Genomic DNA, 13926 nt, shown 5'->3' with positions numbered 1-13926 from the left:
GTGGTGGCTCATGCCTGTAATATGAATGCTTTGGGAAGTCAAGGCAGGAGGATCGCTGGAGGCCAGAAGTTAAAGACCAGCCTGGGCAACATACTGAGCCTCAGTCTCTACAAAAAAAAGTCTTTAAAAATTAGCTGGGCATGGCAGCATGAGCCTGTAGTCCCAGCTCCTCAGAAGGCTGAGGCAGGTCACTTCAGTCCAGAAGGTTGAGACTGCAGCGAGCTGTGACTGTGTCACTGCACCTCAGCCCTGGATAGCAGAGCAAGACCCGGTATAAAAAAAAAAAAAAGAAAAAGAAAAAGAAAAAAAAAACCATTTCCAACATATAACCAATGCGTTGATATCCTTAATTAGTTGAGGGGAAAAAAACGTTCACAAGTTAGGGAAAAAGCCTTTTAACAAATAATAGGCACTCCCACCTATCCAACTGCCAGACAGCCCTGTCTTCCTGGGGATGCCTATGGTGGCCTGGGAGACTTCTCTCAAGCAAGCTTTGGCCTATTTGCTCTCAATATTGGTTTTGCACCAAAAGTTCACCAGGTTTGCTCAAAAAACACATACGTCATTTGAACTTGTTACTGTAACTACATTACCAGCAAGCTACTATTACACAAACTGATAACATGAGAGGTGAAAAATAGTGTCAGTGGTATCTATGAAAATGTGGTCGAATGCTTTGGAGAGCCTCAAAGACAAGCAGCTAAAAAAAAAGTTTTGGTTCAATCAACTACAGTGAAAATGCTAGAAAAATACCATAAAACTCCCAAATGATGTAGCAATCAGATTCTTTGAAAATACTGTGTTTGCTCAACCTTAAAGTTGTAGGGTCTAGCCCTACTGGGCTTAGCGGGTGTTCTCCCCGTGTGCAGAGACGAGGGATTGTAATAAAGATACAAGACAAAGAGATAAGGAGAAAACAGCTGGGCCCGGGGCGGGGCCACTACCACCAAGACCTGGAGACCGGTAGTGGCCCCGAACGGCTGGGCACGCTGATATTTATTGCATACAAGACAAGGGGGCAGGGTAAGGAGGGTGAATCTTCTAAGTGATTGACAAGGTGAAGCAAGTCACGTGATTACAGGATAGAGGACCCTTCCCTTTTAGGTAGCCGAAGCAGAGAGAGAAGGCAGCATACGTCAGCATTTTCTTTTCTGCCCTTAAAAGAAAGATCAAAGACTTTAAAACTTTCACTATTTCTTCTACCGCTATCTACTACGTACTTCAAAGAGGAACCAGGAGTACGGGAGGAGCATGAAAGTGGACAAGGTGCGTGACCATTGAAACACAGCACCACAGGGAGGGGTTTAGGCCTCCGGATGACTGTGGGCAGGCCTGGATAATATCCAGCCTTCCACAAGAAGCTGGTGGAGCAGAGTGTTCCCTGACTCCTCCAAGGAAAGGAGACTCCCTTTCGCGGTCTGCTAAGTAACGGGTGTCTTCCCAGACACTGGTGTTACCGCTTGACCAAGGAGCCCTCAAGCAGCCCTTATGCGGGCGTGACAGAAGGCTCACCTCTTGCCTTCTAGGTCACTTCTCACAATGTCCCTTTAGCACCTGAGCCTATACGTGCCAGTTATTCCTAGGTTATGTTAGTAATGCCACAAAGAGTAATATTAAAAGCTAATGATTAATAGTGTTTATAGTAATGATTGATAATTGTCCATGATCATCTCTATATCTAACCTGTATTATGACTATTCTTATTCTAACTATTTTCTTTATTATACTGAAAGAGTTTGTGCCTTCAGTCTCTTGCCTCGGCACCTAGGTACTCTTTCACCCACATAAAGTGAAAGTAGAAATTGTAGATGTTATGTTACAGGCATGCTTAGGGAAGGAAGACCACACTGGATCCATGCAGTGGACTCACACTCAAAGAGCAGGGCTGGCCCGACCCCTAAATGTTGGTGTACTTGAATCAAATACTGAAACGTTTATGTTACATTCATAACTTAAAAAAAAAAAAAAAATTCCTGCCCAAATCAACTTCTATTAACCAACCAATCCTAATCCTGTCAAAGACTATTCAAGCTTCTAATTTAAATGTTGACAGTTGTGAAACATTAATTCTCCTCTTAACTACAGTGGTCAAGAGTACAGTCCCTGGAGCAGGTGCTGGGCTCAAAGCCTGGCTGTGCTACTTCTTTGCTGTGGGATCCTTAACAAGTCACTTACCCCCTCAAGTCTGTGTCACTGGCAGTAAGCTAGGGATAATAACAATAGTACCTCTCAGGGCACTGTGGGGATCGAATGACCTAATGCTACAGATACAAGATGATTAGAATCAGGCCTGGCTCACGCTGTATGTTGGACAGGTGGTTACTATTGCTGCGTGATACTGGAATTTATCCTAAAGACAGAATCAGAGAGGTGAAAAAGTCTTACAGATAAGGATGCTCAATACATTATTTATAATTATAGGTTCTCTATAACAGGAATTTAGCATTAATGTCCAATAGGCAATTTGATAAATTATAGTATATCTGTACAAAATAATAACTCTAGAGCTGCTAAATAGCATCTTTTTGAAAAATAGATATGGATACAAGAAAATGCTCAAAATATATTACGTGGAAAAAAGCAGGTTACTAAACAGTCCACACAGTGCATTTCCTCTTTTTTTTTTTTTTTTTTTTGAGAAGGAGTCTCGTTCTGTCACCCAGGCTGGAGTGCAGTGGCGCGATCTCAGCTCACTGCAACTTCCGCCTCCTGGGTTCAAGTGATTCTCCCGCCTTACCCTCCCGAGCAGCAGGGACCACAGGCACGTGCCACCATACCCAGCTCATTTTTGTATTTTTAGTAGAGACGGAGTTTCACCATGTTGGCCAGAATGGTCTCGATCTCTTGACTTCATGATCCACCCACTTCGGCCTCCCAAAGTGCTGGGATTACAGGCATGAGCCACCATGCCTGGCCTCCCTACTTTTCTTTTTTTAAGGATGCGTGTGCGTCGAAAATAGAAGAATAAATCTAGCGATGTTAAAAGTTCCAGCGATGTTAAAAGTAGTCACTTCTGCTAAGATTACAGATACATACTATTATACTTTGTATTTTTCTACAGTTACTGTGTATTACTTTTATAATTAAAAATTCCTATTAAAAAGCAAAACAGCTGAGAGTGGTTTCTTTGCAGACACTTACTCAACAAAAAACACTTGTCCGTTCTCATCAGTTTCTTGTTCCCATCCGTATGGCAAATCTGAAACACAAGAAAGACAGGTCTACAGGTGCCAGGGAGAAGTAAAGACCATCCCTGGGTCAGGAAGGGGAGGAGCCCTCCCAGCCCCGCCCCCAAGCCTGTCCCTCCGACCCAGCAGTTGTCACATCAACTGGCTTTCGTCACATGTTCCAATTGCGGCAGCTGCAGAAGGCCCATGATCCCACCTGGGCTCCACATTTTTGCCTCTTGTTTTGAAGAAAACCTATTTTATTCCTGATCACTCTATAAACCATACTGGTTGCGCCAATCCATGGGAATTCTCCCTTGAATGAGCTCACAGAACATATGTATATGCAGGGCAGGCACCCAACGTCATTCATATGCTGACTTGTGATGCCTCATATGATATTAGAGGGCACGGCCAATTTTTTTCATGTGCAGTCACTGACTCTTCAACTAGATCCTAAACCTCTTAAGGGCAGGAACCTTCTCATATATTTTTTTAAGACGGGGTCTCACTATGTTGTCTAGGCTCACCTCGAATTCCCGGGCACAAGTGATCCTCCCACCTGTGCCTCCCAAAGGGCTGGAATCACAAGCACAAGCCACCATGCCTGTCCCTTTCTTATACTTCTATTCCGTGGATCATACAGTAGCTCAGAATCACCTAGAAGTCATGGTAATCTTTACGAAATTTCCAAATACTTATATATTTAATTCCATAGTATAGCCAAGAACAATTTTATAAACACTGCAACGATAGGAAAACATCATAAACTGTGAATCAAAGGCCTCAATTATTTTCTGTTTTTTGTTGTTGTTGTTGTCGCTATTTTTCAGACAGCATCTCACTCTGTCACCGAGGCTGGAGCGCAGTGGTGTGATCTGGCTCACTGCAACCTCCAGCTCCTGGGTTTGAGCACTTCTCATGCCTCAGCCTCCGAAGTAGCTGGAATTACAGGCGCATGCAACCACGCCCAGCTAATTTTTGTATTTTTAGAAGAGATGCGGTTTCAACATGTTGGCCAGGCTGGTCTCAAACTCCTGACCTCAGGTGATCCACCCGCCTCGGCCTCCCGAACTGCTGGGATTACAGGCATGAGCCACCACATCTGGCCATTTCGGTACTTTAAGACCAGTAAGAAATCATCCTCACTCCACCCTACGATCTCATCATCTTCTTCTGCCAAATCCCATAAGCTCCTCAGAGTGGGAGTCTGGTTCTCTACCAGAGAGCCCTCCCTAAAACACACAATAACCTTTCGCCTCTCTGCCAGTGACATTTCCCCATCTACTTAATGCTTCCATCCAAGATCCTTTGACAAAACATACAAACCTCCTGCCACTCGTTTTCTTTTTCCAGTTTTTGGATGTTCCCACTGAGTCTTCTCCTCGGTGTGACTGTTAAAAAAAAAAAAATCCACAGTAATAAGTAAAAATTAACTCTTCTAAAAAGTAATCAATTGTATTAAATTTTTTCTCTCCCAGATAGCCAGATATAAGGAGGAAGTGGGGGGAAGAAGGAGAAAGAGGACTGTGACCCCAGATACGGGGTCAACTTTAGGAGGTTTGCTGAATCACTCAAAATATCTAGAGGCCGTCGGGAGCGCTGGCTCACACCTGTAATCCCAGCACTTTGGGAGCCCTAGGGGAGCAGATCACAACGTCAGGAGATGGAGACCATCCTGGCCAACATGGTGAAACCCTGTCTCTACCAAAAATACAAAATTAGCTGGGCACAGTGGCACGTGCCTGTAGTCCCAGCTACTCGGGAGGCTGAGGCAGGAGAATCGCTTGAACCAGGGAAGCAGAGGTTGCAGTGAGCCGAGATCACGCCGCTGCACTCCAGCCTGGTGACAGAGCAAGACTCTGTCTCCAAAATCAATCAATCAATCAATCAATCAATCAATCTAGAGGCATTTTGCTGTGTATTTGTTTTGGTTTTATTCCAGGATGTAGGGACAAAATTCATAATATCTAATTTATATAATCTCTTAAAATGTTTATTTATTTGTGTTTCTTTTTAAAGAATCAGGGTCTCACTATGTTGCCCAGGCTGGACTGGAACTCCTGAACTCAAGTAACCCTCCTATTTCAGCCTCTTCAGTGGCTGGGACTAGAAGCCCGTGCCACCTTTGCCCAGCTAAAATGTTTATTCTTTCCACAGATGTAACTTCAAAGTGTTTCATTAAGCACTGGTTCCTAACTGGTCCCAAGAGGTAGTTAAGAGATGCAGTAAGACCTTCCCATAGGGCACCTAGCTGTGCGCTGTGCACCTTTGGTCAAGTGACCCCACTCCTTAATCTCCATCCCCTCATCTGCAAAATGGAAATAATCCTAGCACTGATCTCAGGGGCTGCTATAAGAATATTGTACATCCAGGGTTTCGCATAGCACTTGGCATACAAAAAGCTCTGAGAAATGTAAGCTGTTATTTTGAACAAATCAGTTACACAAACTAGTCCGATTTTTGCGTCAAACTTAACATTTCATTTCAGACCACCACCCAAAGTTATAATTAAAATCGTAGGTCAATAACTAGAAACACGTGTCACCAGGTAATAAGGTATCCAGGAAAACATACAATTATTTTAACAGGGAAACAGCCAGGTGCTACAAGAGGCATTCGAAGGGTAGGCTGGGTTTCCTAAAAGTTCACCTACTCATGCCAACCCAGAAAGTTATATTATTTAATCAGCAACATCTAGATGATAAGATGTGAACATTCTTTCCCTATCAATTATTTTACAGAAAATAAATACAGAGAGCACGAATTTTCTAAAAAATTCTACAACTTGCAAGCAAGGTCTTTTCATGAACTGCTGGCTTCTGGTCTGTTTGACAAAGTCTTGGCAGCTGGCTCTCTGTCATAGTGCAGGAATGCCTCACTCAGCACGCTGAAGACCTGAGCAGCCCAGGCTAGCTGAGTCCAGCCAGTCTCCTCAGGGCTACTGCCACCTCACAGAGCTGCTGAAAAGGCGAGACACATGACACCTGTGACAGTGCTTGGAGAACGATTAAATCCTTGTACCAGCTACAGTATCAGTAGCAAAGACAAACTCCTACTTTGTACATCAACCACCATCCAATATCACTTGCAAAAAAAAGCAGCTCTGTGGCCGGGCGCGGTGGCTCATGTCTGTAATCCCAGTACTTCAGGAGGGCAAGGCAGGCGGATTACCTGAGGTCGGGAGTTCGCGACCAGCCTGACCAACATGGAGAAACCCTGTCTCTACTAAAAATACAAAATTAGCCTGGCGTGGTGGCACATGCCTGTAATCCCAGCTACTCGGGAAGCTGAGGCAGGAGAATTGCTTCAACCCGGCAGGCAGAGGCTGCGGTGAGCTGAGATCGCGCACTCCAGCCTGGGCAACAATTGTGAAACTCCATCTCAAAAAAAAAAAAAAAAAAAAAAAAAAAAAAAAAAAAAAAAACCCGCTCTGACTCTCTGGCTCTCTGGTAAGGATAACCCGCTCTCTGCTGGCACAGTGGGAATATTGGTATACCAACTCCTGCTTCTCCTTCAAAATGAATGGCAACAGCAATCAGATAAACCAAGCATTGGCAATAACATGAAACCTTCCTGCCCCTTGCGGAGCTGTGTCTCAAGCTTCTTCAAGAAAGTTAAGAGATGGAGTTGCATTTTCCTTGCCTGCCATTAAAAGCAGTCTTTATCTCATAGGCACACATCAAATGTGCTTGAAGCCTGGCTCCAAAAAACTCTGCCCTCAAGAATCCATGAAGTGGCGGGGCACGGTGGCTCACGCCTGTAATCCCAGCACTTTGGGAGGCCGAGGCGGGAGGATCGCTAGAGCCCAGGAGATCGAGACCAGCCTAGGCAACATGGCAAAACCCCATCTCTACTAAAAATACAAAAATTAGACAGACATGGTGGCACATGCCTGTAATCCCAGCTACTTGAGTGGCTGAGGCATGAGAATTTCCTGAACCTGGGAGGTGAAGGTTGCAGTGAGCCAAAATCACGCCACTGCAGTCCAGCCTGGGCGAAAAAGCAAGACTCAACCTAAAAATAAAAATAAAAAAATCCACAAAATGACCCTTAGCAGTGGAAGCTGAGCCTTGTTGGCAGGCAGGCTGGCACAGAAAGAGCCTCTCGGCCCTTAGTAGGTGAAGCTGGGCCCTCAGACATGTAGCCTCATGCCTGGCCCACAGCAGGTGCACAAATGTAAACATACAGAATGAATACTTTCCAAAGGAACTACAAAACTCACTCAGAACAGTTTTTATTTATTCAGAAAGACATTTAAAAAACAAAACAAACTCTGTCAACCTACGTTCTTGACTTTCACAGAACATGCCTGAATCAGGGTTTCTTATTCTCACTGCTGGTGGCACATGGGGCTGGATCATTCTTTTTTTTTTTTTTTTTTTTTTCTTTTTTTTGAGACAGAGTCTCACTCTGTCACCCAGGCTGCAGTACAGTGGTGCAATCTCAGCTCACTGCAACCTCTGCCTCCCGGGTTCAAGCAATTCTCCCGCCTCAGCCTGAGTAGCTAGGATTACAGGCACCTGCCACCATGCCGGGATAATTTTTGTATTTTTAGTAGAGATGGGGTTTCACCATGTTGGCCAGGCAGGTCTCGAACTCCTGACCTCAACTGATCCACCTGCCTCGGCCTCCCAAAGTGCTGGGATTACAGGCGTGAACCACTGCACCCGGCCTGCATCATTCTTTGTTGCGGGGCTGCCTTGGGCACCACTGGCCTCTGCCCATCAGATGCCAATACCCCAGTCCCATAGCTGTGGCAACAGAAAGCATCTCCAGACGTTGCCAGCCGTCCCCTGCAGGACACAACCATCCCTGGGGAAGAATCCGGAACCAGCTGAAGCAGACAGACTAATTTGGTCGTGAAGATTCTGGAGCCCAACTGCCAAGGTTTTCTGGGTCTCCCATTTGCCAGCCACTCTGCCCTTGAAGAAGTCATTTAATCCCATGCCTCAGTTTCCTCAACAGTTTAGATGGGGACAATAACAGCACTTACTTCTTGGGGTTATAGAGGACCGAGTGAGTTAACACGGGAAGAACTAAGAACTGTACCTTTCAATAGAAGACTTTTTTTTAATAAATATAAAAATTAATTAAAAGATGTTCTTTTTAATTATAACCTTAAATGACTTTTTAATGAAGAGAAAATTAGAACACATGTCCCCTAAGCGTTCTCGTATTCTCCTTTAAATAGAAGCCGTCTTTGATTTTTTATTCTTTCAACAAGCTTGTCATTTAAAAAGATAATTAAGAGTAATCTAAACTTAAACTAAAGGATTCAAAATTAAGTGAACATCATATTATGTGAATACCACACTTCCACGTATGGGGTGTTTTCTGTTAATTTTTTTTTAGACAAGGTCTCATTCTGTGGCCCAGGCTAGAGTACAGTGACGCAATCATAGCCCACTGCAGCCTCGAGCTCCTGGGCTCAGGCGATCCTCCCACCTTGGCCTCCCACCATGGCCAGCCTATGGGTGTGGGGGTGTGTGTGTGTGTGTGTGCGTGCGTGCATGCGTGCGTGCGTGCATGTGTGTGTTTTCTGAGCACAGTGTAAGTTAGCAGGGAGATCTAGAGTTGCCGGTGAGGACAGCCAGCCCTGTGGACACAGGCACCATCGAGGCCTCTGACTGCCAAAAGGCCTGAGCTTCATAAGAGGCACGGGGAAGGGCAAACAAGGACGGCTCTGACACTGAGACCTTGTCCCTCACTTCCCATCTCCCATGAAGGGGCTGCTCTGAGACTGTGAGGGGAGAGGGGTAGAAGAAAGGCCCGCCAGCTCTCTTGGGTTCCCGGTCTACCTCGACCTCACCCCTGGGAGCCCACCCTGGTGGGCTTTGAAGCGCTAGGGCATGTGTGCCTTTGAGGCACACAAGTGAACCGTGAGGCAGGTGGGAAAGCAGGAGAGGCCGGCAGCACCCACACAAGACCGGGTTCCACCAGACCCCGAGGTCTCAGTGGGAGCTACAGCCTCTATCCCTGGCCATGGCCCTGCTACAGTAGGAGAAACAATATGGAAAAGAAATGACTCAAAGAGCAGCCTCCTAGAAAGAACAACCACAAAGTTTCCCAAACCCCAAGAGAAAAACAAGTGTCACTTCCAGGGTCAGGAATGAAAAGGGGTTGGAGCCAGCGCAAAAATTAAAACTGAAAAGAAAAGAAGGGCCAGGATGCTCACATATCAGGAGAGATCAAGGGAATGTCGGGTTAGGATGGATCAGAGGCATCCTAAGCTAACACCCAAAGAATTTCAGCCTTTCAACCCTGATACCCAGAGAAGTGAGGGCCAGCGGGGACGGACACAAGGTCCAGAGAGTGAGCCCTCCAGCTGAGAGCCAGCCAAGCCCTGGCATCTCAGCTGGTGTAAACAATAAATAGCTAATGCACGGGGGGCTGAACACCTAGGTGATGGGTTGACAAATGCAGCAAGTCACCATGGCACAGGTTTACTTATGTAACAAACCTGCACATCCTGCACATGTATCCCGGAATTTAAAATTAAATTAAATTAAAAAAAAAAAAAAAAAACAGCGGAGCCAGAGAGGCCAGCTTGAGATTTAAGACACTAGTCGGGAGGGCTGGAGGAAAGGCGTTTGGAAACCATGTATGCACCCGAGTCCCCTGGCCAGGGGCCACTCAGGAAGAAAGCAGATGGGAGAAAGGCCAGGCAGCAGGAAGGCAGGTGCAGGGGGCACGCAGGGCTAGCGGAAGCAAGGGAGCCCCAGGGCCCTAGCGCCAGGCTCCAGGGCAAGCCTGCAGGGAAGCAGAAGCACCTCTGGGGCTGAGTGGCAAAGGAGGAAACACCCCACAGAGCCAGAGGCAGAGGTGGGCTTAGTAAGCCGGAAGCAGGTCATGTGCATCTTTGTACTCTGGGGCCCAGTGCACCACCCACCCACCCACAGAAGCCCGCGGCTGACCTTCCCGAGATGATTCATTTACTCATCCCACAGGGGCTCATCTTACGGCTTCTGGGTGCCAAGCACTGGGGACACTCAGATGAACAAGCTGCCCCATGATATCTGCAACCTGGGCAAGGGAGACAGGGCCAACAAGGAGGAGTACACAGCCAAGGCTAAGCACGAAGAAGCAGAGAAACAAGGTGACCAGTACAAGGTCGAGGGGACACCCACAGTTAGGAAGGTCTCTTGGGCAGTGACATGTAAGCTCAGCTCTGAAGGATGAGAAGGAGCCTTTCCCCGACAGATGTACAGGTGAGAGGAACAGCAAGTGCCCGCTCAGGAGCTTGCCTCTGCCCCAGCAAAGGCTACTGGAGCTCTGCTGCTGGAAATGTCCCTTTAATTCTCCAGAGCCAGAAATTCTTCCAGAATTCACAAGCTGAATGAATGCCACTCTCTGGCTCTGCCAACAGAGCCCAAGCTTCTCGGCAAGGCACAGAAATCCTTGAACTGGGTCCTCCCTTCCCTGCCTTAACCTTCACATTCCTGGACCCTCACAAAGATCACAGGCCCCTGGACAGGCCATGCAGGGGGTCTCTCCTCTCACTGTTCCCTCTACCTAGACTGCCCTCCTGCCCCACCCACCTCTACTTGCGCTCAAAACACCGCTCTGGGCTTGGCACAGTGCCTCAGGCCTGTGATTCCAGTGCTTCGGGAGGGAGGCTGGCTTGAGTTCAGGAGTTCAAACCAGCCTGGGCAACATGGTGAGACCCCATGTCTACAAAACATGTAATAATTAGCTGGGTGTGGAGGCACACACCTGTGGTCCCGGGTACTCAACAGGCTGATGCGGGAGGATCGCTTGAGCCCAGGAAGTGAAGGTTACTGTGAGGGTGCCACCATATTCCCTCACGATCCCCCCAACTACCTACACACACCTCATGCCAGACACGCTACTTCCTGGTATACACACTGCGTGGGGACAATCCTACACATGTCACTGTGCCCTAATAAGATTGGGTCCTAAGGATGACAACTGGCTCTTATTTGCCTCGGTATAACCAGTGCCAGCCAAAGGCCTGTCACATAATACCTGTGTGTGTCTTGAATGAACTCATCAGAACTTGGTTGTTTTTCCTCTACCTTGCCACCAAAGGCAGCAGTGGTTCACATCCTTGCATAGATTAGAATCACCTGGGAGGGAAGATTTTACAACCTACCAAGGGAGAGGGGAGGGGCCAAACCAATTAAATCAGAAATTCTGGGCTGACGCAGTGGCTCCTGTCTGTAATCCCAACACTTTGGGGGGCCGAGGTGGGCGGATCACTTGAGGCCAGGAGTTGGAGACCAGCCTGGCCAACAGCGCGAAATTAGCCAGGCCTGGTGGCGGGCGCCTGTAATCCCAGCTATTCGGGAGGCTGAGATACGAGAATCGCTTCAACTCGGCATGCAGAGGTTGCAGTGAGCCGAGATCGCACCACTGCACTCCAGTTTGGGCGACGGAGCGAGACTCTGTCTTTAAAAAAAAAAAAAAAAAAAGAAAAAAAAAAAAGGCCGGGAGCGGTGGCTCACGCCTATAATCCCAGCACTTTGAGAGGCCGAGGCGGGAGGATCACGAGGTCAGGAGATCGAGACCATCCTGGCTAACACGGTGAAACTCCGTCTCTACTAAAAACACAAAAACTTAGCCGGGCGTGGTGGCGGGCGCCTGTAGTCCCAGCTACTCGGGAGGCTGAGGCAGGAGAATGGCGTGAACCCGGGAGGCAGAGGTTGCAGTGAGCCGAGATCGCGCCGCTGCACTCCAGCCTGGGCGACAGAGCAAGACTCCGTCTCAAAAGAAAAAAAAAAAGAAAAACCCTCTGGAAGTGGGGCCCAGAAAAAGGCTCTTACAAAAAAAGTTTCCCAGGTGCTGAAAATCAGATTTGCATCCATGTTTCTCAAAACCAGGTGATATTCCACCTCACCTGGAAAGCTTAAAAAAAGAGACTCCCAAAGTTGAGAGTCGGCTGCAGCAGGTTCTCTATGGAGACCCAAAACGTGTATTTAGGACATTTCCTAGGTGATTCTAAGGTGCCGATATAAGACGCACTGTCGTATCTTAAGAGCAATCAGGAAAGACAGTTAAGGAACAGACAGTACCTATTAGACACGGTGCTATGTGCTTTACGCACAGTGCCTGAACTGACCCTCATATCAACCCATTTTACAGGTGAGAAAACCAAGATTAAACGTTATTTCAATGGCCCAAGGTCACACAGTTAAAGATGAAGGTTCTGCTGGGGTTTCCAAAACTTTCCCAGGAAATGATAGTGAAGCTATCTAGGACTGCTGCTAAAAAATACTCCTGGCTAGGCGCAGTGGCTCACGCCTGTAATCTCAATTCTGGAGGCTGAGGCAGGTGGCCTGCTTGAGCCCAGTAGTTCGAGACCAGCCTGGGCAACATGGTGCGACCCTAGTCTCTACAAATACTTAAAAAATTAGTCGGGCATAGTAGTGCACGCCTGTAGTCCCAGCCACTCAGGAGGCTGAGATGAGAGGATTGCCTGAACCCAGTAGGTAGAGGCTGCAGTGGGCTATGATGGCACCCCTGCACTCCAGCCTGGATGACTGAGCAATACCAGTCTGGACAAAACAAAACAAAACGAAACGAAACTAAACTCCTATCCCTGCAACCCAGAGCCTGCAGGAGGGAGCTGAGCATGTGTGCTTTTTAAAACATCTTTATTTTTTGGCGGGGATGAGGCCGCTTTGCCCTCGCCGCGCCGCGCAGTGCTGCATCCTGAACAGCAGAGGGCGCGCCGGGAAGCCGCCAGGTGACCCCCGCTGGACCCAGGGCCCACCAAGGGGGCCGGCCCCTACTGGGAACCCTGGACCCTTTTCCCTGAAGCTCCTTAACAGTTACTTTCACTTTGCACCGCACTCGCTGCGCCGGAGTGCGCGCCCTCCCCGCGCAGGTGGCGTCCGTGGGCAGTGCAGGGTCCCAGGTGCGTCCGCGGCCCCACTGCGGCCCCCTTACTTGGCGTAGTAAACCCAGCCGTCCTTGGTGGTTCTCTCCTCCCAGCCCGGAGGCAGCTCGTCCTCACTGTCCGTGTCGTCCAGGCCCGCGTAGCGCAGCGCTGCCATGGCTGACTGTGGAGGCACCTGGCCCCCCGATCGCCCGCTGCCGGGTCCACTCGCCCAGGAACTCACTCCCGCTCCAAACGAGACCCGCGCGCGTCGGAACCCGACCGCTCACGCCTGCGCACTGCGCCCTCCAGGGGCCGCTCCGCCGACCACGAAGCTGAAATCCAGTCTCCGCAATATCGCGACTGCCGGCGTCAAAGGGGCAGGGCCTGGAGAGGAAGGCGGTGAAAGTGCCTAAGAGATCGCGCTGCCGCCGGGCTAGACAGCAAAGCCGGAGAGCGCTCCGAGGCGCTAGAGATAGAGCGGAGACTTGTCAGCCTCCCCGCCGCAGGGAAGGGGCGTGCGCATCCAGTTTCGGGCCAGGACTCCGCCCGTTGCTGGGCGACCCGTAATCACTTCCGCGTTGTTCTGGCCAATCCTGCAGGAGCACGGCAATTGGATATGGGAAATGTAGTCCAGGCGGCGCCTGACCGAAAAGCGGCGCCCATGCTGTTGTCCTGGGCTTCTGTCTCTCCTTGCCTTGGGGTCTCGTGAAAGTCCGTGATCACAAACCTTCCAGGGCTTGCCAGCATTCGTGCTGATTCACAACCTTTGTTTTGTATATGAACACAATGTTAAAATATAACCTGGAGAACTTAAAACTGCTGATTCCTGATTTCCTGGTTTTAGAGAACTTTCTTCCAGCCAAAACACAGTGCTGTTGATAACAGAGACTGATGTTTACGGAGCACTTAATGTGG

The 13926-nt window shown here is 48.5% G+C and overlaps 1 protein-coding gene across 1 annotated transcript in view; it reads right to left on the bottom strand.

Annotated features, from left to right (window-relative positions):
- Positions 1-13557, bottom strand: part of WWOX (WW domain containing oxidoreductase) — a 1111113-nt gene extending 1097556 nt beyond the window's left edge. Inside the window, exons 1-3 of the mRNA XM_008974373.4 lie at positions 13080-13557; positions 4497-4561; positions 3142-3199 (exon numbers count right to left, since the gene is read on the bottom strand). Coding sequence (XP_008972621.1) covers positions 3142-3199; positions 4497-4561; positions 13080-13186 — 230 coding nt within the window. The 5' untranslated portion in view covers positions 13187-13557. The remainder of the gene's footprint in view (positions 1-3141; positions 3200-4496; positions 4562-13079) is intronic.
- Between the last annotated feature and the right edge of the window lie 369 nt (positions 13558-13926).

Source organism: Pan paniscus, chromosome 18 (assembly GCF_029289425.2).
Source record: "Pan paniscus chromosome 18, NHGRI_mPanPan1-v2.0_pri, whole genome shotgun sequence".
Taxonomy (NCBI): domain Eukaryota; kingdom Metazoa; phylum Chordata; class Mammalia; order Primates; family Hominidae; genus Pan; species Pan paniscus.
The sequence above is the reverse complement of the archived record's forward strand: the minus strand, read 5'-3'. Positions and strand labels throughout refer to the sequence as shown.